The 26,438-nt window shown below is 45.6% G+C and overlaps 2 protein-coding genes across 2 annotated transcripts in view; one reads left to right on the forward strand and one right to left on the reverse strand.

Moving 5' to 3' along the window:
• The window catches only part of LOC138973170 (unhealthy ribosome biogenesis protein 2 homolog), a 65,135-nt gene extending 63,753 nt beyond the window's left edge, over positions 1 to 1,382 (reverse strand). Inside the window, exon 1 of the mRNA XM_070345856.1 lies at positions 1,304 to 1,382. Coding sequence (XP_070201957.1) covers positions 1,304 to 1,373 — 70 coding nt within the window. The 5' untranslated portion in view covers positions 1,374 to 1,382. The remainder of the gene's footprint in view (positions 1 to 1,303) is intronic.
• A 175-nt stretch (positions 1,383 to 1,557) lies between these two features.
• The window catches only part of LOC138973173 (signal recognition particle receptor subunit alpha-like), a 46,558-nt gene continuing 21,677 nt past the window's right edge, over positions 1,558 to 26,438 (forward strand). Inside the window, exons 1-5 of the mRNA XM_070345862.1 lie at positions 1,558 to 1,779; positions 6,396 to 6,479; positions 13,767 to 13,960; positions 15,879 to 15,994; positions 19,714 to 19,888. Of these exons, the coding sequence (XP_070201963.1) occupies positions 1,663 to 1,779; positions 6,396 to 6,479; positions 13,767 to 13,960; positions 15,879 to 15,994; positions 19,714 to 19,888 (686 nt within the window). The 5' untranslated portion in view covers positions 1,558 to 1,662. The remainder of the gene's footprint in view (positions 1,780 to 6,395; positions 6,480 to 13,766; positions 13,961 to 15,878; positions 15,995 to 19,713; positions 19,889 to 26,438) is intronic.

Genomic DNA, 26,438 nt, shown 5'->3' on the forward strand with positions numbered 1-26,438 from the left:
TTCAGAAAGTGTAAATAGGACATTATGAATTTGCGCCAAACAGCTTATAACACATTCCATGGAATTGTTCCAAAGTCATGCGCCCTCACACACACGCACACACACACACACCCACGCGCGCGCGCTGTAGAACACACACATAATATAGTAAATACATCAACACAGGGGTGTGCGTATAATGTTGTATTTGTTTAGTTTCAAAGAAACCACAAAAAAGAAACCAACATGAACAACTTCAGAGCTCTTACTTTGATTACAAACTGCATGATTTGGATAAAAGTTGAAAAACAAAATGATCGGTTTGATCTAATGCTGATCTTTTGCAGGCTTTAGGGGTTTTTTTTCAGCGGCATAATTCAGTGCTTCATCTTGTATCGAAAACAAAAGCAGACGACAAATTTAGTCAGTTGGAGTTGTCTCCCGTACTCCTGTAGCATGCACTGATCTAAAAATAATCCACTATTTTTAGATCAGTGCGCTGCACCGAGACGGTTATACCCAAACGGCGCATACCGCAAACGGTTCCGGAATTCCCGACAAAAGAAAAGATCCGAACGCAGCACTGGCAACTTCAGTGTCAGCTGAACACGAGAGCGTTCGGTCTTTTAGAAGATTTGTATCTTGAAATGAAAATTAACGAATATCGCGCTGTCCGAAGGAATGGAGTACATATCGGACAATGACCACGCTCAGGCTAAAACGATAGGACATCTGACCGACATGCGGCAATGTGAATCGGACATTTGGGGATTTTCATCGTTATATGTCCGATGTCTGACGCTTAACGACATCCCTGCTGATAGTCCGTCACTTTAAAAATTCATAGTAAATTCACCGTTCCATATTTTTAAATTCTGCTGTTGGAAATGATATTCTAAAGCATTGAATATTACTATTCAATATTTTTTTATTTTTTTGAAATTAAAATAAAATATCCTTGGTTCATGCTAGTATGTGTTTAGCAGGTTGTAGGAAATCTGGGCTTGTTGGGGGCCGGTTGGGATTTTGGGGGGCCGGTTCAAATTTTCAGTTACCGGCCAGAGGGGCCGGTAGCAAAAAAAGTTAAGGTACACCCCTGCTGTAATCCATGTCAGAGTTCGGTGGATGACAGACACGAAATATCCAACATGCCCCAAAAAGCGGCACAATAATCAATAAGACGATTGTGGTCGCTAAACGAATGAAAATGAAGGGATATGAAGTGTGTGTTTAATGTTCCATTGCATTGACCGGGCTTTTGACCAATACCTCTGTTGTTCATATCGTCATAATATTCAATGTAGGCTAACTTGTAAGCACGCACCTGATATGGGCTGCGCCATGTTGTATCTGGAAAGTTGAACAGAGTTATCTACCGTTCTTTCATACGTCATAGATTTTGTGGTTATGGTCAAGTCTTCCCATGATCGTTTCGCGTTGATTATCTTGTAACATAAAAGATCAAGCAAATTGTTTCAGAAGAGCACAACTCTCCGTCAAAGAACGTCAAAAATGATTCAAAGCCCAAAATCAGAAAATAGAGAGCCGAGCACAGAAACCAGTGACGTAAAAGTGGAAGTGTGCAACAACTTCAATGTAATGGATTATCGTTCCTGATGATCCATTTCCGGTTTGAAAAAGCGGACAAGTCAGCGTGAGAGCCAGTGGCAAAAAGTCATCAATATGTTGGACTTTTTCACCATTTTTAGCAAGGGCGGAATCGTTCTTTGGTGTTTTCAGGGAACTTCACAGCTGTTCACTCCATCTGTCAATGCCCTCGTCAAATCTGTGATTCTCCAGGTAATATGGGTTACCAGATACCATCAAATGTCAAACATCTGGCTTCTGATGAAAAAATATGATATCTGCGCTTCTGCCTCTGGAGTTATCTTGTCTTTCAGTAAGATTTTAGGTGTCATTCAGACAGTAACCATTGACTAACTGCGCTCACTTATCCAGTCATTCAGTGGACATTTGGATTTTTTACCAAACACACTAACCTAATAATAGTGAAAGGCGATTTTCGAAAATACTGGCAGTGAACATAAATAACCACATTTGGATAAGCTTAATTCTGTAAAGCTTAGGGTTAGGCTGTTTTATTTTTTACATCTGTGACTTAAGTGTGAGTGTGACCAGTACAGGGGCTTACATCCACGTCGGACATCGGGGTAAATGACATTAGCTCGAACGACAAAAGCTCGAACGACAAATGTTCGAATGGACAAATGCTCGACGCGACAAAAGCTCGACGCGACATGCTCGAACGACAAATGCTCGAATGGACAAATGCTCGACGCGACAAAAGCTCGACGCGACATATGCTCGAACGACAGAAGCTCGACCGGACAAATGCTCGACGCGACAAAAGCTCGACGCGACATATGCTCGAACGACAGAAGCTCGACCGGACTGTAGAATGATGCTGTCAAAACTACTTTGATAACGTCATATCTGAAACTGTCACGGTGATGTTGTTCTAGTTTCGAGCGACAAATTGACTAAATTTGTTTGATATCACGTTGTTGTTGTTGTTGTTGTTGTTGTTGTTGTTGTTGTTGTTGTTGTTGTTGTTGTTGTTGTTGTTGTTGTTGTTGTTGTTGTTGTTGTTGTTGTTGTTGTTGCTACAAATTCATACCTATAGGACAAATGTCCTGAGTTCTTCAGCATCAATAGGACATTTGACCGCTTTCAGAAAGTGTAATAGGACATTATGAATTTGCGCCAAACAGCTTATAACACATTCCATGGAATTGTTCCAAAGTCATGCGCCCACACACCCACGCGCGCGCGCTGTAGAACACACACATAATATAGTAAATACATCAACACAGTGTGCGTATAATGTTGTATTTGTTTAGTTTCAAAGAAACCACAAAAAAGAAACCAACATGAACAACTTCAGAGCTCGTACTTTGATTAAATACTGCATGATTTGGATAAAAGTTGACAAACAAAATGATCGGTTTGATCTAATGTTGATCTTTTGCAGGCTTTAGTTTTTTTTCAGCGGCATAATTCAGTGCTTCGTCTCGTATCGAAAACAAAAGCAGACTACAAATTTAGTCAGTTGGAGTTGTCTCCCGTACTCCTGTAGCATGCACTGATCTAAAAAGAATCCACTATTTTTAGATCAGTGCGCTGCACCGAGACGGTTATACCCAAACGGCGCATACCGCAAACGGTTCCGGAATTCCCGACAAAAGAAAAGATCCGCACGCGGCACTGACAACTTCAGTGTCAGCTGAACACGAGAGCGTTCGGTCTTTTAGAAGATTTGTATCTTGAAATGAAAATTAACGAATATCGCGCTGTCCGAAGGAATGGAGTACATATCGGACAATGACCACGCTCAGGCTAAAACGATAGGACATATGACCGACATGCGGCAATGTGAATCGGACATTTGGGGATTTTCATCGTTATATGTCCGATGTCCGACGCCTAACGACATCCCTGTTGTTGTTGTTGTTGTTGTTGTTGTTGTTGTTGTTGTTGTTGTTGTTGTTGTTGTTGTTGTTGTTGTTGTTGTTGTACTGGGTGGCCGAGTGGTAACGCACTTGCGCTGGGTCAGGGCGTTAGCAATTTTCTCTCCCCTTTCCTAACCTAGGTGGTGGGTTCAAGTGCTAGTCTTTCGGATGAGACGAAAAACCGAGGTCCCTTCGTGTACACTACATTGGGGTGTGCACGTTAAAGATCCCACGATTGACAAAAGTGTCTTTCCTGGCAAAATTGTATAGGCATAGATAAAAATGTCCACCAAAATACCCGTGTGACTTGGAATAATAGGCCGTGAAAAGTAGGATATGCGCCGAAATGGCTGCGATCTGCTGGCCGATGTGAATGCGTGACGTATTGTGTAAAAAAAAATCCATCTCACACGGCATAAATAAATCCCTGCGCCTTGAATATGTGCGCGATATAAATTGCATAAAATTAAAAATTAAAAAGTAAATAAATCCCTGCGCTTAGAACTGTACCCACGGAATACGCGCGATATAAGCCTCATATTGATTGATTGATTGATTGGGCCTAAAAGAAAAATAGGTGTGGTTACGGTAACCCGACCTACCCTATTTTTAGGGGCCGACCCTATAACTTTTTATTACATTTGTCAAAATAAAAATAAAAAATAAAAAAAACGAGTGCAGAAAACGCAATGAAAGCGAAATCGCCCGAGTCGCACACTTATTTCCCTGTCAAGTAGGTTTAATTTGTACACATTAGAAAAAAAAGTTAAAAAAAAAAAAGTGATTGCCTACCTTCGTACCCTATTTTTTTTTGCTGTGTTACCGTAACCACACCTATTTATTTTTTTTGCCTTGTAAGCACGCTGCTGGATTTCGAGCGACAAATTGACTAAATTTGTTTGATATCACGTTGTTGTTGTTGTTGTTGTTGTTGTTGTTGTCTCTCTCTCTCTCTCTCTCTCTCTCTCTCTCTCTCTCTCTCTCTCTCTCTCTCTCTCTCTCTCTCTCTTGCAGACAGATTTTAAAACTTTGCGTTTTTTTCTTCTTCTTCTGTTCCTATGTTATTACGAATTTTGAACAAAATAAAACCCACCATCGTCTTCCCATTCGACTCGTAATGTACCTATTTCCTCTTCGTTATCGGCAATCACTCGCCAACGAACTTTGCATGGTCGATCTTTTCTCATTCTTATGCTGTTTGCTTTTGTCCTTTTATTCAGCATCAGTCTTTTCAAGATACTATTTACGCTGGTTCACCTTTTTATAAAAAATGGGTGTTTGGAATGTAGTGGAGGAGTGGAAGGTAGTAGAATCGAAGCCCAAGTCCAAGCGTCTTGTTTCAACTTTTTATTCAAGAAAACAATGCAAATAAGCGTAGAGGCCGAAGGCGAAACCCGTAGACAGCGAAGCAAGTGTAGTGTCGTGTTCAGCTGCTAGGAGCGAATGCATGCTTATGCCGGTGTTCGGCCTATACTTATAGCCCCGGCGCGGACTGCATCGAAAGCGCCTCCCGGCGAGAATAAAAATCGCCTGAATACGGTCAGAAACACGGAATCTGTGTTTCTTACACATGCTTTACCCTACGTTATTTAAACAAATACATAACCAATCCTAACAAACAATACATCAAATTAAAGCTACGACCTTTAGCTTTCCGTTACAATAAATAACATTTCGTAAAATCTTATATATATTTAGTAGGATACAAAAACAATGGTCCTAGTGAAGGCACTGAACCAACTTCAGTGCGGAAAATTACAAAACTCTCTAAACTGGAATAATGGACAAACTCATAAATCATACAGATAAAAAGAAGAACCCTAGACAAACATCATGATATGCGTTACTTGGGGGAAAATTATGCAGTGACTTAGTACGAAGCGGCAAAGTCCGAAAGTAAATGGAATCGGCTAAATTCCGGCGCGAGTACCTGTCTGCATAAATTAGCAATCTTTGCAGAGAAACCAAGCATCACTCATTACAACCAAATCCTTATAAAATCATATGCAACAGAGGTACGGGATATGTAATAGTGATACAAAAATGACAAAACAATGATTGAAAAGACAAAGATGAGTTTGTGAGAATCAATTTCTCTCGACGATACATGAAAACCGGTCAAGGTCAAAGTGACGCTTTGGTCAGTTCGAAGCATTATCGTAAATAACACAATAATATGCAGCCATCCAGCCTAATAAGTGACTTCTATGCAAACCTAAATATAATTAGGACAATATCAAAGATAAAAGGGACTTTGAAAGATAGAAGTTAGGTAGATATATAAAGAAAGGTATTTTATTAGAATTTGCGCCGGCAAGGTGCGCGCGCATCATCGTATCGTCTGCTATGGGGTGGGTGATCCCGTTTGTACTATACACAAGGCTGTTTCGCTATGCGATGATTAGAGTGTTTTGGGTAGCGAAGTGCACTTGGCTACAGGAATAAGTAGTGAAAGTAGAAACAGCTTGAACGAAACTTCAAAAGCGCGTCCAAGATGGGAGCCTCATTCTCGTGTCACTGAACCATGGGGGCAGCAACGATTTTGCAGACAACAGAAGTTTCTGCATGTGAAGTGTTTATATGGCCTTTAAAAATGAAACTCGAAACTAAAAACAAAAGTTGCTTTTGGATATATATTTATGACCAGAATTTTTACTGGCCAGCCGGGAGAGCTGCCATATGGTTTCTACTAGCAAGGCAGATTTTGTACACCCTGGCGACCGGGCGGTAGATTTAACCATCCCTGTGAATCAATTATATTTTAGAGGTGCGTCTCAAACCAGCAGTCTATTCTGTATTCTGCCCTGTCAGTGTCAGGCTGCATTTAATAGATTTACATTTATTAACATTTATTGTGATTGCGTGAACTTTGTTGTAGATTATTATTGCATCTGCCTTAACTGCAGATTTTTTATTTCATTTCATTTTTAATGATTTGGTTTGCAGCAACGTACAGGGACAGACACGTTCAGTCACGATTCCCTTACCCTGAAATACAAGCTGGACAATGAATTTGAATTGGTCTTTGTGGTGAGTCTTGTTTTTACATTTAGTCAAGTTTTGACAATGTTTTTAACATAGAGGGGGGAATCGAGACGAGGGTCGTGCAGTCTCACCCTCATTTTTCAATCAAATTGATTGAAATTTTGGCAAAGCAATCTTCGATGAAGGCCGGACTTTGGTATTGCATTTCAGCTTGGTGGCTTAAAAATTAATTAATGACTTTAGTCATTAAAAATCTGAAAATTGTAAAAAAATAAATAAATTATAAAACGATCCAAATTTACGTTCATCTTATTCTACATCATTTGCTGATTCCAAAAACATATAAATATATTATATTTGGATTAAAAACAAGCTCTGAAAATTAAAAATATAAAAATTATGATCAAAATTACATTTTCGAAATCAATTTAAAAACACTTTCATCTTATTCCTTGTCGGTTCCTGATTCCAAAAACATATAGATATGATATGTTTGGATTAAAAACACGCTCAGAAAGTTAAAACGAAGAGAGGAACAGAAAAGCGTGCTATCTTTCTCAGCGCAACTACTACCCTGCTCTTCTTGTCAATTTCACTGCCTTTGCCATGAGCGGTGGACTGACGATGCTACGAGTATACGGTCTTGCTGAAAAAATGCAGTGCGTTCAGTTTCATTCTGTGAGTTCGACAGCTTTCAAAAAACTAAATGTTGTATTTTCGCCTTACGCGACTTGTTATTGAATTGAATTGTTGTTGTTAGCTGCTTGGTTTTACAGCCGCGTCGGAAATTTACGTTGCTGGTCGGCTATGGTTTTCGGCCATTCAGCTTTTCCAAGATGGCCGATACCAAGCAGTAACTCGGTGCAAGGCAGGAAGGTGAGAAGGCTTATAGCCTTATTTAGAAACCTCCGTGCGGGTCGACGACCCTTTGAGTAGTACTTCTTTTGTAGTAGCTATTCGTTTTTTCTCCCCAGCCCGCATCTCCTCGTAAGGAGAACCAGTCAGTGTCTTCCACTTTCGGTGGGCTTGGGGGGGTACGGTAAGTGTGCTCTTACGGGTTTGCGTGGGGAGGATCAGTTTGCTGACAGACTCACGTCTCTCCCTTTAGGGGAGGGGTTACAACCTGAGCACAGCCAGGCTGCGGGCTCCTGCCCGCCTGGCATTTCTTTCGCTCATTCACAGCTGGGGTGAGACGTTCGGCCTTTCCAGGCTACGTTACATACGGCCTTTCCAGGCTACGTTAAATACCCCTCCCCTGTCACATTTGGGGCAGGGGGCTGTGTCAGCGGCCCACATTCTTTTCCACCCTCTGGGCTGGACAGGGTGGGGGCTGTCAGACTGCCTTTGCAGTCTTGAGCGTTACCGCCTTACCAGGGGTAATCGTCCTCAGCCAGCAACCTTTCCCCCCCCCCCCTCTCGGGGTGGGGCTACAGGACATCAGCAGGTGGGGGTTGGCCGTTTACGGTTACGTCTCTCATCCCGTCTCTCCCCCCCTCCAGGGGTTTACTGCTGTGACGAGCCACCCGCCTCCCCATCTGGGGCGCGGCGTGACTCAAGCCAGCCAGCACAGCTGGGGTGGGGCGTACGGCCTTTCCAGGCTACGTTACATACCCCTCCTCTGCCCCATTTGGGGCAGCGGGCTGTGTCAGCTGCCCGCACTCTTGGTCGCGGGGTGGCTCAAACTGGTCAGACCGGTTTTGGCGGCAGGGGCCAGTCTCTCGCACAGCGGTCGGGGAACAATGAGCTTGGTTCTGCTTTGTTCTCGACAGGGTGCTGTGCCGGCTGCCTACCCCTGTACCCCCTTGGGGTAGGTGAGCGGTGGCGGTTGGCAGGCGGGGACAGAGCTTGCTCTTAACGCTCCAGTCTCCCCTTCTTTGTGTTCTGACACAATGGAGGGTGGGGACTCGGACTACAGTACCGCCTTACCAGTGGTCATTGTCCTCAGCCAGCATCCGTCAACCCCCCCCCCCCCCCCCCTCGGGATGGGTGAGCGGTGGGGCTACAGGACGTCATCAGGTGGACGAGTGGGGGACGGCCGTTTACGGTTGCGTCTCTCATTCAGTCTTTCCAGGGGTTACTGCGGTGACGAACCACCCCCCTCCCCACTCGGGGCGCGGCGTGGCTCAAACCAGGCAGACTGGTTCTCAGCACTGGGACGCTTCTCTCGCACTGCGGGTGGGATACGGCTGGCCGGGCTCGGCTTTGTCTCGTACCCCCACTCGCCCTCCTTCTCGGCAGGGCGCTGTGCCAACTACCAACCCCTCTCCCCCCTCACGTCAGTTTGGGTTGGCAGGCAGAGACAGATCACGCTTTTCACTCTCACTCTTGGCGGTGTTATCAGCAGGAGTTTTAGTGCGCTGCCTCCCCCGTCTCCCCGCCTTTGTGTTTTGACACAACTGCTGGTGGGGATCGGACTCCTCGGTGGAGGAGGAAGAGTGTGTAGCGCTGCCTACTGCTTGTAGGCTCGCTATGCAAAAAGCGGCTGCTGTGGCAGCTTACTTTTTCCCGGAAGGGGGCTGATTCAGAGCAGGGTGTCTCTCTTCCTCCCTCTTCCGCGGATGACTTTGGGTCTACGCGGGCCGACTCGCAATCGTTTCGTTTTGTCGAGTCTACTGTGATTGCCTACCACATGTCGCAGCTCTTGGCTTGACCCGCACCTCAGGGTAGTGGTCTTCAGCCTACACCGTTCCCGCTGCTTCATGCGCATGGTCCTGCTCCTCCTTCTGCTAGCCAGTGGCTGGCTTCTGGGTTTCAGGCTGCTTCGTTCTCACTTTTAGTGCAGAAGAAGATAGGTTGGAATGTCAAGTCTCAGAATCTGATCCAGACATTTTCGTTGCCAAGGGCTAGTTTTCCCGCTCCGCCGGAGCTAGTCTCTTGGCTTCACAAATAGACCACAGGGAATGTGGGGTTTCGTGATGTTACTCCTCCCTCTCCTCTCTGGAGGAGGTGGAACCGCATGGTCTAGAGTTAACAGCTTTTGCTGAGACTCTCCTCTGTGCTCTCATATGAGCCATCATAACCTCCCTGGACTCGTTTCGGTTTAGGGAGGATGCCTCGGATAGGGCCGTAGCCATGCTGCTTGCAGCTCTGGCTAGGGTCATCACCGAGCAGATGAGTTCGTCAGTGATGCTCTATGCCCACACTGTCTTCACCCGGTGTGATCTCCTTCTTTTACAAGGGATTTGATTTCACACCGGCTACAGGAAGCAAGGGACAGGCTTGTTTCGAGGTTTTGTTAAAACCTACTCGGAAGCCTCAGTCTTGCCCTTCTTTCATAGACAAGTAGCAGCGCTTTGATGCGCTCCCGGTCACAAAGTGGGTGTTTCGTTCAGTGACTCCTCCCTCTCCTCTCCGGAGGAGGTGGGACGGCATGGTCTAGAGTTATCAGCTTTTGCTGAGATTTTCCTCTGTGCTCTCACACGAGCCTTCCTTATGCGTCCTGCAGACAGGAAGTGGCACCGTTTCTGCTGGGGTCACCAGGTTTTTCAGTTCAGGGCTCTGCCCTTCAGGCTGTTGCTGGCCATGAGTTTTTACCATGGTGGGCATTCAGTTGGGTGTTCTGATCAGACGGAGAGATATTCGTCTCTGGGCGACCTCGGTGACTGGTTGATCTTTTATCAGAGTCAATCAGCTTGCCAGCTGCACTTTCAGATCGTGTTGAACCAGGCTCTTTGCCTGGCGTTCTCAGTAAACCAGGCAAAATCCGAGCTGTCCCCATCCCAGGTTTTTTTTACCCGGGCATGCCGTTCGACACAGTCCCTTGGAAGGTTCGTCCTTCACAGGAGAGAATAGAGAGGCTGTAGGCTCTTATCACTGCCAGGCTGGCACGAGAGCAGACCTCTGCAAGGTCCTAAGCCTTGATCCTCGGTCATATGGAATCGATTTGCTATGCTGGCCCTCTAGTCTTTCCTCAAGTCTCTTTGGGACTCGGCCTCACTGGTCTGGGACAAGAGGGTCCTCCTCCAGGGTGGGTTCCTCCACGCGAGTAGGTGGCTGGAATCCAATTCGATCGCTCAGGGCGTTTTTTCCCTAGCTTTGTTTCCCCCCCCCCCCCCCCCGGATTTAGACCGCTTCACGGATGCGTCTCTGTCCGGATGGGGAGCCTACATTGGCAATCAGAGTCTTGGGGCTGTGGATGTAGACTCAACTCCTTGGGCATCTCAATTGCTTGGAGTTAGGAGCAGTAGCTCTCAGTCTACTAGCCTTTCTCTTTGGCTATATGCAGGCATGTCCGGTTGCATACGGACAATACTTCTGTTGCTGTCTATGTGGACGAGCAGGGAGGAGCAAGTTCTCGCTCCCTGTCAGACAGAGTTTACGCGATTCTGATTTGGTTCCTTTCACACTGAATCAATATCTCAGGGGAATATCTCCCCGGCCGGCTCTTTAATCTGGCCGACTCGCTCAGCAGGACCTCTCAGGGCTTGCACACGGGTTGGTCCATCTGCATACAGGGCTGGAGTTTGTGCTGTTTGTGTTCACTCTGGTCTGGGTGCATGAAGCACATAGGTCCTCCACTTTCTCTGTATATGCCCCTCATTGGTCTTCTTGGCCAATTGTGACCCTCCACGACAGTATGAGTCGCATGTCACCTTTGCATGATTTTCATATTTTTACATTTTCCTGAAGAGTTTTTTATGCTCTATCCAGTGGTGAAAACCGTTTTAGAAAAGAGCGAAAACTGTTTGAGTTATAAGCCTGTGACTAAGGTGACCCTCACACTGTTACCAGACACTCCCCGGACTTGTATTAAGCCTAGCGCAGAACCGCGCGAGGTGACATGCGACTCATTTCGTGGTGGAGGGTCACAATTGGTGTATAGGGCGGGGGTGCAACTCCTTAGCGCCCCGCTCTCAATCCAGGTGGTTAATCACCTCTGTTTCTTATTGGCTCTGGGCAGCTTGGCCTCTTCTCGGAGGTTCCGGCGTCTTGGTTATCTCAGCTACTTTGAAACAAATTATAGGCCTCTCTTTTGATGTTCATGGCGCTTTTGTGGGCATGATCAAAGGACCTTGTTTTAAGAGGTTTAGAGGCGTACCCCTGTATAACGCGTAGGACTTTGTTCCTCATACTCTGGGCCTCAGCCCCGAAGGGCAGTGAGACCCATGTGTTATTGGGGTTACCGGAGGATGTAGCCTTGGAACATAATAGTTCCATTTTTTTACGGCTTTTCGGCCAGATTTTCTTGAATCAGAAACTTGGTCAATCTCCTCTGGTGTTTAATTTCCTCCTCTCGGGAGGATTCTCGCTCCGGCCGATTTGGATTTTCTAACTGTCTGGTTAGAGCTTTAAAATCCTTTTTAACTTGCGCTCAGTCAATTGGAACGAAGAGCCAAAAGCTCATGTTCTTATCTCTATTTACACTATAAGTGAAAGAGGCTTCTCTTAATTGACGCTCACAAGAGGTGTTGCTACTTTCATAGGATAGTCCTATGAGTGGTGGCCTATCGAACACAGGGTGGGGGGGGGGGGGGGGGGGCGTTCAGTCCTCCCTCTGTTCCTTTACAGGTGTTCAGGAGTCCAGAGCCTGGGGTTCTTCTCTCGCTGGTGGTGTTCCTGTCGCCCAGGCGAAGTTTTGCCAACAGCTCAGCTCATTGGAGGTCTGATGACGTGTTCATTAATTTGTTACCTCCTGGACATCTCCTGCTCTTGACTTGATGGGGCCATTTCCTTGCCCTCGTTAGTTTCTGCAGGACAGGTTCTCTCAGGGACATAAGTAAGTTTCCTCCGCCTTTAGGAGCAATCTGCATTTATGAGAATTGGTGTAAGAATATGTAATTTAATGGAAAATTTCAATTGTAAATTTTCATTTGATTAATATACTTACCCAATTCTCATAGTTAATACCCTCCCATCCATCCCCGCTACTTAATTTCCTAAGGGTTTTTGAGAAGTCTCGAATGATTATTCCGGATGCCGGCGCTCACGTGGTGCGCGGTGGGTTATGGGTAACCAGGTGGGACAAGTCATAGCAACGGCTATGGCGTCTGTTTTTTTAGCTTGGTTACCACCCTTGCAGGGGCAGGTAATTTGAGTAGTTTTTCGACATCTAGCATGTGAGATTGAAGTCAATGCATTTATGAGAATTGGGTAAGTATATTAATCAAATGAAAATTTACTATTGAAATTTTCCATTTGGATTTGATTTGGGGTTGTTGTTTTTTTACTAGAATTTTGTTTTAATTTATATAATTTTCCACGTTTTCATTTACAAAAACAAAAAGAAGAAAATCTTGAGAATGTTGTTTTTCTTCTAGTGAGTCGTATGCAATTTTATAAGTGGATAAAGTGAGATCAGCCACTATGAAAAGAAGTTGCTGATGCAATTGCTGTGAAATAGTTTTAACATTTGAGTGTTTCATTTGGTTTGCAATATACCCCAATGTTTTTATCAACATCATGTTTTTTGACTCACATGCGAAGCAAAAGTGAGTCTATGTACTCACCCGATTCGTCCGGCCGGCCGGCCGGCCGGAAAACTTTAACGTTGGATATTTCTTGGACACTATTCAGTCTATCAGTACCAAATTTGGCAAGATGGTGTATGATGACAAGGCCCCAAAAAACATACATAGCATCTTGACCTTGCTTCAAGGTCAAGGTCGCAGGGGCCATAAATGTTGTCTAAAAAACAGCTATTTTTCACATTTTTCCCATTTTCTCTGAAGTTTTTGAGATTGAATACCTCACCTATATATGATATATAGGGCAAAGTAAGCCCCATCTTTTGATACCAGTTTGGTTTACCTTGCTTCAAGGTCAAGGTCACAGGAGCTCTTCAAAGTTGGATTGTATACATATTTTGAAGTGACCTTGACCCTGAACTATGGAAGATAACTGTTTCAAACTTAAAAATTATGTGGGGCACATGTTATGCTTTCATCATGAGACACATTTGGTCACATATGATCAAGGTCAAGGTCACTTTGACCCTTATGAAATGTGACCAAAATAAGGTAGTGAACCACTAAAAGTGACCATATCTCATGGTAGAAAGAGCCAATAAGCACCATTGTACTTCCTATGTCTTGAATTAACAGCTTTGTGTTGCATGACCTTGGATGACCTTGACCTTGGGTCAAGGTCACATGTATTTTGGTAGGAAAAATGTGTAAAGCAGTTCTTAGTGTATGATGTCATTGCTAGGTTTAGTTATTTGACCTTGACCCTCAAGGTCATGTCAAGGTCAAGCATGTGAGTCGTATGGGCTTTGGCCTTCTTGTTTTTGTTTTTTTTGCGAAGATTCTTTCAAAATAAGTACACATTCTGATTTTTATTGTTTGCATTTCATAAAGTGTATTTAAATTTTTTTGTAAAATGTTATGTTGACAGGTTGGCTACCAGAAAATACTACAGCTGTCATACGTGGACAAGTTTTTAAGTGACATTCAGCTGGAGTTTCGTAACAAGTACAAGGATGAGCTGACTCACGGCAACATGTGTGGGAGCTTTGATTTCACCAGCATTTTCCATGACGTCCTACGGCGGAATGAGGAGGAGAGCAAGCAGGAGGCGTTAGCACCCAAGTGGGTTTCATGCAAAATAGGGACACATTGTAGCCATTATAGAATTAGAAGGGAGAATATATATACATACATATATATACATGGACTGGGTGGCCGAGTGGTAACGCACTTGCGCTCGGAATCGAGAGGTTGCGTGTTCGACCCTGGGTCGGGCCGCTATTTTCTCCCCCCTTTCCTAACCTAGATGGTGGGTTCAAGTGCTAGTCTTTCGGATGAGACGAAAAACCGAGGTCCCTTCGTGTACACTATATTGGGGTGTGCACGTTAAAGATCCCACGATTGACAAAAGGGTCTTTCCTGGCAAAATTGTATAGGCATAGATAAAAATGTCCATCAAATACCCGTGTGACTTAGAATAAAGGCCGCGAAAGGTGAACATTCGCCTAACAGGCTTGAGGTTTGCTGGTCGATGTGAATGCGTGATATATTGTGTAAAAAATTCCATCTCACACGGCATAAAAGCGCTTTGAACTTCGGATAAGGCGCTATATAAATAAAGAGAATTATTATATTATACATAAGCAAACAACCATGCTCAAATGTCCCCTTTAAGATAAATTCTACCTTGCTGATAATATATATGTTCAAAATGATATGCAAGGCTTTTCATGACATTGCGCCATGGTAGGACCAGTCATCAGGCATTTGAAGAGTCGAAAAACATTTTGGGGTTGGGAGGAAAAAGTAGGGTCGGTCGAGGAATCTAAACAATTGAATATTTTTTTTGACCGTATCTGAAATGCTTAGAGTTCGGACACCGATTGACCAAAATAATAGATTTCGCTAATGATTTGCCAGTGATATTTTCAAATGGGAAAAAATGAGAGCAGAATTTTGAGTATGATGTCATGCCAAGAATCAGATAAACAAGGGTTGGGTAATTCATAGGGGTATCTGTCCAATCAATTACAATCACAGGACCTATTTTGGAAGAGGTATTAATCCCTGGTTTACGATTGTTGTGATGACATGTTTTTTCCCGATATGGCTGGAAATAGCGTACTTTCATGACGTTTTCGTAGTTTAAAATAAGATCAGTTTATCATATTCTCGCATCAACATATTTCCTGGAGTATCTGCTCGATTTTATTAAATGACACAATGCATCGCAGAGTCCACACATAAAAAAATTAAAAAGAATTGACTGTGTCATTTTTGCACCGACCTGCAAAATGTACCATTACCCCCATTCTGAAAAAGGGCATCAGAAGAGGTAATAGTGATCGTACTCTGAAAATGACGTGCATATTTTTCAGACTACGATCACTTTTACCACTTATGATGGCTTTTTTCAGAATGGGGGAAATGGTACGTTTTGCAGGTCGGTGCAGAAATGACACCTTCAATTGTTCTAATTTTGTATATGTGATTTTGTGGACTCTGCTCAGTATCGTGTCATATTTTGGTTAAAATCGAGGAGATGCAAATCGAGAAACATATATTTTTAGCTAACAAAAACATGAAATTACGCTATTTACAGCTATATCAGAAAGACGCGTTACAATAATTCAAACAGATGCACATCATGACAAAAAACGTAAACCAGGGATTTATACCACTTCCAAAATAGGTCATGTGATTGTAATTGATTGGACCTCATTGAATTACCCAACCCTCGTTTATCTGATTCTTGGCATTTCATCATATTCAAAATTCTTTATCATGAAGTCTCTCTGATTGATTTCTCTCATTGTGTTACACTCGTTTCAACAGACTGTTGGGATCAATGGCTGTCGGATGTTTTTAACGATCAGAAAAAAGGCTTTATACTAATTTGTCTTTTGGTAACATGTCATACATGTTTTGTTATGCTGTAAACACATACCAGATTATATGCTCTTGTAAAAGAATAAATGAGTTGGGGAAGCACATTTATGAATTTGTAACTTATCTAGAATATTTTGTTGTACCTTTGCAGAAAGATGCGCACATTTGAGGATTCCCAAAAATCAAAGAAGACAGTGGCATCAATGATAGAGAGCAAGAAAGATGAGAAGAAGGGAAGTAAAGGGAAAGAAAACAAGACTCCAAAAGGTAATGTGTTACTACGTACTGTTAACCCTTTCGCACTGTATGATACCTGAAAGCTACACCGGAGCCCTACCGCGTGATGCCTCAGGTCATCACCCAAGTCTGGCTGCTTGTTGCTTTCAGGCATCATTGGTTGTTGCCCTCTTTAAAAGCAGCTGTTTCAAAGTGTTCACAATCTGCCTTGTCTGCCTGTGAACGCTGATGTTGGAATGAAGATCCAACATGGCCGCTCTTGTCGCGGGCGCAATGCATGCAGGGAGGTAACCTTGACCTGTGGCCCTGACCTTTACCCGGTCAAGGCCGTCTTTTTTTAGGGTTGCTTCCCTTTACCAAGGTGAAGTGTAGTACAGCGTTCTAGCACTTAAGGGGTTACTTGTGTGTTCAAATCGCTTGACAGATACATTACACATTTTGTGCACAGGTTCCTCTAAGCAATATGGACACATCTGTGCAAAGAAAAAAGGTGGTTGCCTTATTAACCTTTTTTTTAGAATTTTTTTACTGGGGGTTGTCAAGTACGATTTTGCGAAAAACACTGCGATTCTTAACGTGATCCTAACTGACATATTTAGCTCTACAAATGATAAATGAAACATTACTTTGTGTAGATGAAGAGTATCACTTTATCATAATACGGCACTTATCAACGTGCATTTTCAGAAAATGATCGAGGTTTCTCGAGGGCGTACACATAAAACTATCACTCATTTAGTAGTAAAAACGTTATTAAAAAAAATTCGCTCGACAGATCATAACTAAATTTGAACACAGCTAAGTTCACTGTATACAGATACAATACCTGTAAACAAAATAAGTTGTTGCCTTATTGTCTACTTCACAATTATTCCCGCACCAACCCCACCCCCATATCTTGATTGACAAAAATGATTAAAAAAATAATTTGGGAACCCTGTATGTCAGTTGGTAGAGCACTGGACTTGTGATCCATAAATGTGAATCAGGGGGAAGGGTTGGGGGTCGGAACATTTGTGTGCAAAGTTTCATAAAGATCTGTCCAGTAGATTTCTCTTAATCGCACACCACGCACACACATACACACACAAACACACACACACACACACACACACACACACACACACACACACACACACACACATATATATGCACACCAGGGTGGATCAGTTAGTTTGTAAGGGGGGTGTTCTTAGAATTTAAGAGTGTAAATCGAGGTCGCTAAGCGCCCGAGACCGATCAAGGGGCATACCCCCACATTTCTTTTTCTGGTGAGCCAACCTACGATGCGTTAAAAATTGCCCTTTTTTCTGTGTGAAGTAGGACCTAAGTTTTTAAAAATTTCAATTTGAATCACCCACAATCAGATTCTTTGTTCATTTATCTACAAATCCATATCCTATATTAAAAATACATTGAGAAATACGACGATAAGGAGATTTTTTAGAGCCCTTTTTTTTAGAATTTTTTTACTGGGGGTTGTCAAGTACGATTTTGCGAAAAACACTGCGATTCTTAACGTGATCCTAACTGACATATTTAGCTCTACAAATGATAAATGAAACATTACTTTGTGTAGATGAAGAGTATCACTTTATCATAATACGGCACTTATCAACGTGCATTTTCAGAAAATGATCGAGGTTTCTCGAGGGCGTACACATAAAACTATCACTCATTTAGTAGTAAAAACGTTATTAAAAAAAATTCGCTCGACAGATCATAACTAAATTTGAACACAGCTAAGTTCGCTGTATACAGATACAATACCTGTAAACAAAATAAGTTGTTGCCTTATTGTCTACTTCACAATTATTCCCGCACCAACCCCACCCCCATATCTTGATTGACAAAAATGATTAAAAAAATAATTTGGGAACCCTGCATGTATGTCAGTTGGTAGAGCACTGGACTTGTGATCCATGAATTTGAATCAGGGTGAAAGGTTGGGGGTCGGAACATTTGTGTGCAAAGTTTCAGAAAGATCTGTCCAGTAGATTTCTCTGAATCGCACACACCACACACACACACACACACACACACACACACACACACACACACACACACACACACACACACACACACACACACACATATATATGCACACCAGGGTGGATCAGTTAGTTTGTAAGGGGGGTGTTCTTAGAATATAAGAGTGTAAATCGAGGTCGCTAAGCGCCCGAGACCGATCAAGGGGCATACCCCCACATTTCTTTTTCTGGTGAGCCAACCTACGATGCGTTAAAAATTGCCCTTTTTTCTGTGTGAAGTAGGACCTAAGTTTTTAAAAATTTCAATTTGAATCACCCACAATCAGATTCTTTGTTCATTTATCTACAAATCCATATCCTATATTAAAAATACATTGAGAAATACGACGATAAGGAGATTTTTTAGAGCCCCCCTCGAAAATATCTCGTCGCACGGCCGCAAGTTAATACTACAGTAAGGCGACTCGGCCTCCTGTGAAGAGTGGCTGAATGTATATTCTTTTTCAAGTGAAGTGCAAACGAACAGATGTATGAAGAAAAAAAAGGTCTCAGTCGACGTGATCAGTGGTGCAATACCCGGGCTGTGTGTTCCCGTGTTCTTTGCTTTTTCTCTCCCTCGTTCCTCAAAGGAAACACCACCAGTCGAATGTTGTGGATGGTGATGGTTTTTTGGGGGGGGGGGGGGGGGGGGGGTTGTTGTCAAAATATGTGGGGTGTGTGTAATTCGAAGTACCGTATTTGACGGACTACAAGCCGCGACTTTAAAAAAAAAAAAATCGCATTGCAGATTAAAAGATGCGGCTAAAACGTGACCTAAACTTGAATAGCATTCACCTAATGGAAGTCGCCGCGGATTTTCATTTCGCTCGATTAGCGATTACCGGTACTTTATTAGCTCTCTACTCAAGACTTGGCGCTTTTCTCTTTCTTTCGCGAATCTTCGTTTGTCAACAAGTCGTCGTGACAAGATAGCGTACAGAGAAACACCGGATGTATCAGGATCTCGCGTGCGCGCGATTTCGTTTTTTGTGTCTCGCGATAGTTGGAGGAGCGAGAGCCGCCATGTTGTGTTTTCGTCTGCTCGAAATGTGCGCAAAAGTCGTAAATCATCCCATAAAAGCTTATTCCGGGCGGGACTACATGTGTGTGTTGGTTGCAAATTGTGTGTGTGATATTTTTCTTCAAACTTTTTCACTTTTCTTCTTTGTTTCACTTGTTTATTCTTGGAGCCGATTTCGCCAAATACCGTACTTTCGTTTGCCTGGTTGTTTTGATTGATTGACACGATCTGATTATATATTTTTCGACGGCAGCTAATATAGTGACGCGGCCTATACGTGGCTCGTCCCAATTTTTTTTTTAAAGGCGGGGGTGCGGCTTATAAAACAGTGCGTCTTGTAATCCGTCAAATACGGTAGGTGACTTTTGATCTTGGCTGCACCGCCTGTCACTTAGTTAACTCACCCCCTCCGCCTCCCCTGTTTTCTCTTTCCTCTCTCTCTTCACACATGGTACTGGCTAGTTAATCTGTACTGTTGGTATTGTCTCAGCGTCTGTGTTCGGTCAGTGTGTGTGTGCGCTGTCTCTCGCGCACGTGTATCAGACAGTTTTGGTGGAGGTGGTGTCTTTTCTGTTGTGTGGGTGCATGGTATTACACCCTTTCCTGTGTAACCGTGAGCTGTTACGAGACAGAGAGAGTAGGGTTGAGACTGTGACAGAGATGTGGAACAATTAATTTATTGTTATTGTGATTATCAGCCCCAAGCCCACAGGCAGCTCCAACCAAGGCGTCACCCGCCCCCAGTCAACCCGCAGCACCCAGCCCTGCAAGCAACGGAGACCTTGATGAAGAAACACTGCGTAAAAACAGAGAGGCCTTTTTTGCGAGAGGAAAAAAGAAAGATACCGCTGCGGCTCAAGGAGCCGCTATTCCGTAAGTTATTCTGTAGTTAGCCAACATGTTGGAGTAAAATATAATTAAATTACATATCCATACCCAACTCACAAATAGCAATTAACTCTAGTTCAGTGCTGGTAACGCTGTACGCGTCCCCTTGGTAACCAAGGGAGACCACTCTAAAAAAGAAAGTGATCCATCCCATAATGCCAGACTATCAACAGTCCGACATCCGTATGCGCGCGCATACGCCGCCATCTTATCATTCCACTCTCAGCGTCCAACGTGTCTGGTCGCGTTTTGTTGTACGCTCCGGCTGTGTTCAGCCTTGGTCTTTGTTTCCTGACTTTGACTTCGCCCCTTGGTCTGCCGCCGAGCTTTGTCGATACCCTGGCTGTTTTTGGGTGAGAGCTTTCTTGTTTTATGTAACTTTGGCGACGTTTCTGTCGCACGTTTGTGAACTTGTAAAATTTTTCAGTTTCGAAAATTTTTTGTGAGTTCGCTTTGACATGGCGGAGAGCGCCAAGAATAGAACTAGTTCGAGACAGGCTGCTGCTCCAGCTTCTCCGGCTGCTAGTACTTCTTCCTCTAAGAGAAGTTCTTCGTCTAGAAGAAAGAGTGATGGAATTTCCGCCACTTCTCAGATAGAACCGGGAAATGTAGGATGTGATGTTGATGTTGTTGTTGACAAGCCTTCGTCCGCCATTTTGTCCGTGAAGAAGGACAAGGTCACGCGTAGTGAAAAATATAAGGATGTTGTTAAACCGGTTGTTTCGTCGGGGGCTCCTGGTGATTCAGGTGTGTCTCCCGCCGATATTGCGTCATTGCTTTTGACTTTAAGTACACAGGTTTCTACTTTGGCGGCCGATTTGTCGTCGACGAAAGCAGAGATTCGCGCACTTCCGGCTGGCGTCTTCGATGTCTCTTCGTTGGGTAGAGTCAGTTCTTCACCAACTCCTTCCACTTCCGGTTTCGCTTCAGCTTCCGCTGCGGCTTCCGCTGTGGCTGCTTCTTCCGTGGTTCGGGCGGAAGTGCATGCGTCTCAGCATGCTGATGGTCGGCTGGTGTCCCTTCTGCATGAGCCGGTGCTCTCTAAAGGTATGTCTTCCCCACAAGTTACCAGGTTCTCTGGTGACAGTGGGGTGCGATCACAGGAGAGAGTAAGCCACGTGCGTGGTGAAAGCCCTCCTGCAATCTCTGGCCATTGGCATCGCGCCGGCCCAGCGGTTGCAGGGAGCCCTGTGAATCGTAAGAACGCGGCATATACCTCTGATGCAGTGTCGGGTATGCCGGTTCTATTTCCGTCCGGGGGGACGGATGGTGGGTGTGACTCCGAGGACTTTGCAAGTCTCTCTGGCGTTGACCCGCCTGGCTGCGATAGCGAGCAGGAAGGAGGGTTGGAGGAGGGCAATGCCACGGCCGTGGATGACGCCCTTCTCAACCTGCCGGCGAAGCTGTCGAGCGCGGTGGCTCTGGCAGCGGAGACGGCTTCCAAATACTTTCCGGAAGGGGTGGTGAGAAGCAAGGAGAGACTTCTGCCACCCAGGTCGGCTTTTGACGATTTCCGGTCTGCCAAGAATGTTTCTGGTCAGTTCCGGTTTAAAGAGTCTTCCTCAGTTGCCTATGTTATGGCAAAGGTTTTCAAAGGGAGGAACGGACCGGAGGTGCCGTTGTTGTCACAACGTGGTGATGCACCTGAGGACGTTCTCCCGTGGTTGGCCAAGGCGGGGGATCGGGCTGTTTCTGGTATTCAGAAGTTGAAGCTTGCTCCCCGGCCTGTTAGGCTGATTGAGCCTTTCGCGTTGCCTACGGCTGTGTTGCCGGTGACGCCTGAGCTTGCTTCGCTGCGTGAAGTCGGATACGGACCTAACACTGTGCTTCCGTGTACCGAGTCTTCGATGATGGCTCTTGAAGATGCAGGGAGGTCGTTGCTTGAGCTGACGTCAGTGTCAGAGTCTCTGCAACGGTCTCTTTCGAGGTCGATTGCGACCTCGCTGGACCCCTTCAAATTTAGGTTCGACGCTTCGGCGCTTGACGTGTCTACCCTTCTGGCCACTTTGGCCAAGGTGACAAGGGAACAGATGACGATTTCAGCCAACCTTTACGCACATGCCGTGCATTCAAGGAGGTCGGCGTTTCTAGCGGGATCGAGGATTTGTGATAAGTCCACGATTGATTCCTTAAAAGTGTCCCCGTTTTTAGAGGGATCGTTGTTGGGTCGGGCCTCTTTGGATGCTCTCCAGAAGGAGACAGCGGACGCGAGGGATCTCGCTATAGCCCGCATTGCCTTTCAGGGTTTGCCTAAGGCTCAGGGCAAACCTCAGTCTCAGTCACGGACTCAGACGCAGTCTACGGCCAAACCTCAGACATCCTCGTCTGGTGGTGGCGGTATGGCACAGAAACAGTCTTTCTCTTCAGGGGGTAGAGGTCGCGGTGCGCCCTACCCTAAGAGGGGTCAATCCTTTGGTGGTTCTAGGGGGTCGGGGCGCAAGCCCCACCCCCAATGAAACTCCCCCAAACAGGCCTTCCCGGTAGCTCCCGCACTGGTTGTGGCGGGCGGCCCGTCCAGGGCCCTCTCTTCCTGGCTGCAGCTAGTGGACAGCAAGTGGGTTACCGGGATCGTTCGTTCGGGGTTCAGACTTCTCTGGTCAGGGGAAAAAGCACCTCTGACCAGGATAATCCCGCTTTGCAAACCCCCCAGGGATCCGGAGGCGAGAGCCGCGGTGCAAGGGGAGGTGACAGCCCTTCTCTCGAAAGGGGCGATAGAGGAGGTCTTGGACTTACGGTCCCCGGGGTTTTACGGCAGACTGTTTGTTGTACCGAAAGCCTCGGGGGCTTGGAGACCAGTTCTGGACCTGTCAACTCTGAACATGTATCTCCGGACGGTGAAGTTCACTATGGAGACGCCGGCCTCTGTGCGAGAGGCGCTTCGTCCAGGCGATTGGGCTACCTCGGTGGACCTTACAGACGCATACTTCCACGTCATGATGCACGTTACGGACAGGAAGTGGTTGCGCTTCCGCTGGGGAGCCAAGGCCTATCAGTTCAGGGCGCTGCCGTTCGGCCTTTCTCTCGCGCCATGGATATTCACCATCGTGGTGCGTCAGCTCTGCGCTCTTGTGCGCAAGGAGGGCGTGCGTCTGCGAGCTTATTTGGACGATTGGCTTATCCTACATGAGGACAGGGAGTTGTGCCACGTCCATACTCGCATGGTGCTCAGTCAGGCTGCCCAGCTCGGGTTCTCTGTGAACCTGGGCAAATCAGAACTGGTTCCATCCCAGACGTTCACTTACTTAGGGATGGAGTTCGATACGCTCAGTTGGTCGGTCCGCCCGGCTCAGAAGAGGGTGGCCAAACTTCAAGACTTGCTCCGTGCGCTTCACGGAGAGAATCTGGCCAGTGTACGGGTTCTGACATCAGTACTTGGCCAGATGGAGTCTATGGCTACTCTTATCCCACTGGGCAGGGTACACAAGAGGCCGTTTCAGGCAGCTCTTCAGGCCCGGTGGGATCAGTCAACCCAGGGGTGGGACACCCAGATTTCTCTGGGAGCCTGGTTTTTCGCGACCACGCAGGTCTGGCTCCTTCCCTGGGTCTCACAGGGAGTCCCGATAGTGTGCCCGGCGCCAGAGAACGAGTTGTTCACCGATGCTTCTCTGACGGGGTGGGGAGCTCACCTGGGGGAGCATGTGGCGTCGGGGGCGTGGAACCTGTCTCTTCCCACGCGCCATATCAATGCTCTGGAGTTGGAGGCCGTTTCCTTGGCCCTCCAAGCTTTTCTGCCGTTCGTTCAGAACAGTCATGTCAGGTTGCACACCGACAACAGGACTGTCGCGGCTTACGTGAACAGGCAGGGCGGAACGAGATCCCTCAGCCTCTCAGACAGTGCGTGCCTCATTCTAAAGTGGTGCGCTTCGCATCATATTCTGCTGTCAGCCATCTTTCTGAAGGGCAGCTTGAACGTCCTTGCAGATGCGCTGAGCAGGGGGGACAAGGTGGTCCATTCAGAGTGGACTCTGTCGCACCTGTCCCTGCACCGTCTTTGGGAGCAGATAGAGAAGCCTCAAATCGATTTGTTCGCAACTCCGTATTCAGCGAGGCTTCCTCTGTTTGTATCCCCCTTCCCGGATCCTCTTGCGTGGGGCGTGAATGCGCTAGAACTGGATTGGACAGGGCTGACAGCTTACGCCTTCCCTCCGTTTTGCTTGTTAGGCAAAGTTCTCAGGAAGGTCGACCTGGAAAAGCCAGCGCTGGTTCTGGTTGCCCCACTTTGGCCAAGCCAGCACTGGTTCCCGGACTTGCTGCGACTGGCGGTTCGACCGCCTATCCCCATCGCAGTAAGAAAGGGAGAACTCCTACAACCCAGGTCGGGCATCCCTCACGAGAACCCTCAGGCCCTCAACCTTCAAGGGTGGATTCTGTCAGAAGCGCTATGCTCAAGGCAGGGGCCTCTTCTGCCACTATAGACTTTGTGAAGCATGCCCATAGGAAGTCAACCAGTTCGGTCTACTCGTCTCACTGGGCCTCCTGGGTGAAATGGTGTGGTCTTAACAGAGTTAAGCCTTTGGCACCAAGGTCCATGCAGGTAGCAAATCATTTAGCCTGGCTAGCTGGACAGGGGGGGTCGGCGTCTTCCCTTCGTGTTAGAAGGTCCGCGATTTCGTCAACACTTAGGCAGCTGGGCCATAAGATTACTCTTGACGGGGTTGTCGCTAGTGTTATTAAGGGCGCCTCCCTTAAGGCCGCGCGCGTGAAGTCTCCGCTCCCTGCTTGGGATTTGATGCTTGTGTTGAGATTTTTGGCTTCTAACGAGTTTGAACCGTTACAGTCATCTAGTTTGGCTAACTTGACGCGCAAGGCGGTTTTTCTAACTTTGCTCGCTACGTCGCGTAGAGGGAGTGAGGTTCATGCTTTATCCGGCTTAGCTAAAGATATTGCAACCGAAAAGGATGGTTCCATATCTCTTAAATTCAGGCCAGAATTCTTAGCTAAAAATCAGAAACCAGGTCATATTTCTCCTGTCATTAACATTCCTGCCTTGAGCAACATCCTTGCTCCTGGAGACCCTGACATAGTTAACTGTCCGGTCAGAACGCTCAGCGTTTACCTGTCTCGAACGAAGTTCATTCGTTCCGAAAATCAAAAGTTGCTTTTTATTTCTCCCAATACGGCAAGGGGCAAAGATATTGCTAAGGTGACTTTGACTAAGTGGGTTTCCACGTTAATCAGGCAAGCTTACGCCTGGTGGCATACTCAGTCCGGAGAGGTTAGGGCAGTACTTCCCCTGACTTCGGCAAGAACTCATGAGGCGAGAGCATGGGCCTCTTCTGTGGCAGTGCTCCGTTCAGGCCGTCTGGCTGATGTTTTGGAGGCGGCCTATTGGAAATCGGAAGATGTCTTCATGAATTATTATCTGAGAGACATCTCCTCCTTGCGACAAGACGGCAGTTTTGCACTACCTTCTATGGTGGCAGCAGGACAAGCCCTTCTACTTTGATTTTTGGTGAGTACCCGCCACCTATAGTAGCAATCTGCTATTTGTGAGTTGGGTATGGATATGTAATTTAATTAAAAATTTTAAGAGTAAATTTTCATTTAATTAATATACTTACCCAACTCACAACGTTTATTCCCTCCCACCTCCCCGCTGTGGTTGGTACTGGGGTCTAAAAAAGAGTGAGTTGGGCTTCGTTTTGGAATGATAAGATGGCGGCGTATGCGCGCGCATACGGATGTCGGACTGTTGATAGTCTGGCATTATGGGATGGATCACTTTCTTTTTTAGAGTGGTCTCCCTTGGTTACCAAGGGGACGCGTACAGCGTTACCAGCACTGAACTAGAGTTAATTGCTATTTGTGAGTTGGGTAAGTATATTAATTAAATGAAAATTTACTCTTAAAATTTTTAATTCTTGATTCATGTGAAACTGGAAAGCAGTGAGGAGGAACAGGTGCTTGCACCTAGCAAGCCATCTTGGTAAGTACAACCAATGTTTGCAGGACTGGACAATCTTTGTCAAAGGTGATATTAGCAGTGGGTTGTTTTTTTGTTTTGTTTTTTAAGTTTCAGGTTAGTGTACATTATTTGATGTTTGTCTGGGAAATAATCAGTTCCTGGTGCTAAGTATTGTATATTGCACAAAGTAGAATTTTGTTTTGTGTCACACCAAAACATGCATTATGCTTTCCACCCTGGTCATGTTTAACGCCACCCTGCTATGCGGGTGCTATGCGAGCAATTTTCAAAGAATTTATTTTTGCGTGGTTTATCTTACCCCTGAGCCATCATGAACCCGTGTGATCCAGTTTCCCTTTTTCACAATGTAGTCGTCAGTTAGTAATTTGAATGCGACTCGATGTGAGCTTATCTGCAATAGCACGTTATTATGTACCTCTGAGAATGCACGAAACAAACGGCTGTGGTTCACAAGAACTCTAGCGATGGCTTTTGATTGTTCAGAGGAGCTGGCGATAGGCATAAACCGTCGTCTGCTACGAGAACCACGACCTTGCGTGACCCTGCTTCCAGGCTTTTCTTTTTTCAAACTTTCAAAACTTCGAATTGTACTGATCTTGTCTTGATTAA

Source organism: Littorina saxatilis, linkage group LG8, assembly GCF_037325665.1.
Source record: "Littorina saxatilis isolate snail1 linkage group LG8, US_GU_Lsax_2.0, whole genome shotgun sequence".
Taxonomy (NCBI): domain Eukaryota; kingdom Metazoa; phylum Mollusca; class Gastropoda; order Littorinimorpha; family Littorinidae; genus Littorina; species Littorina saxatilis.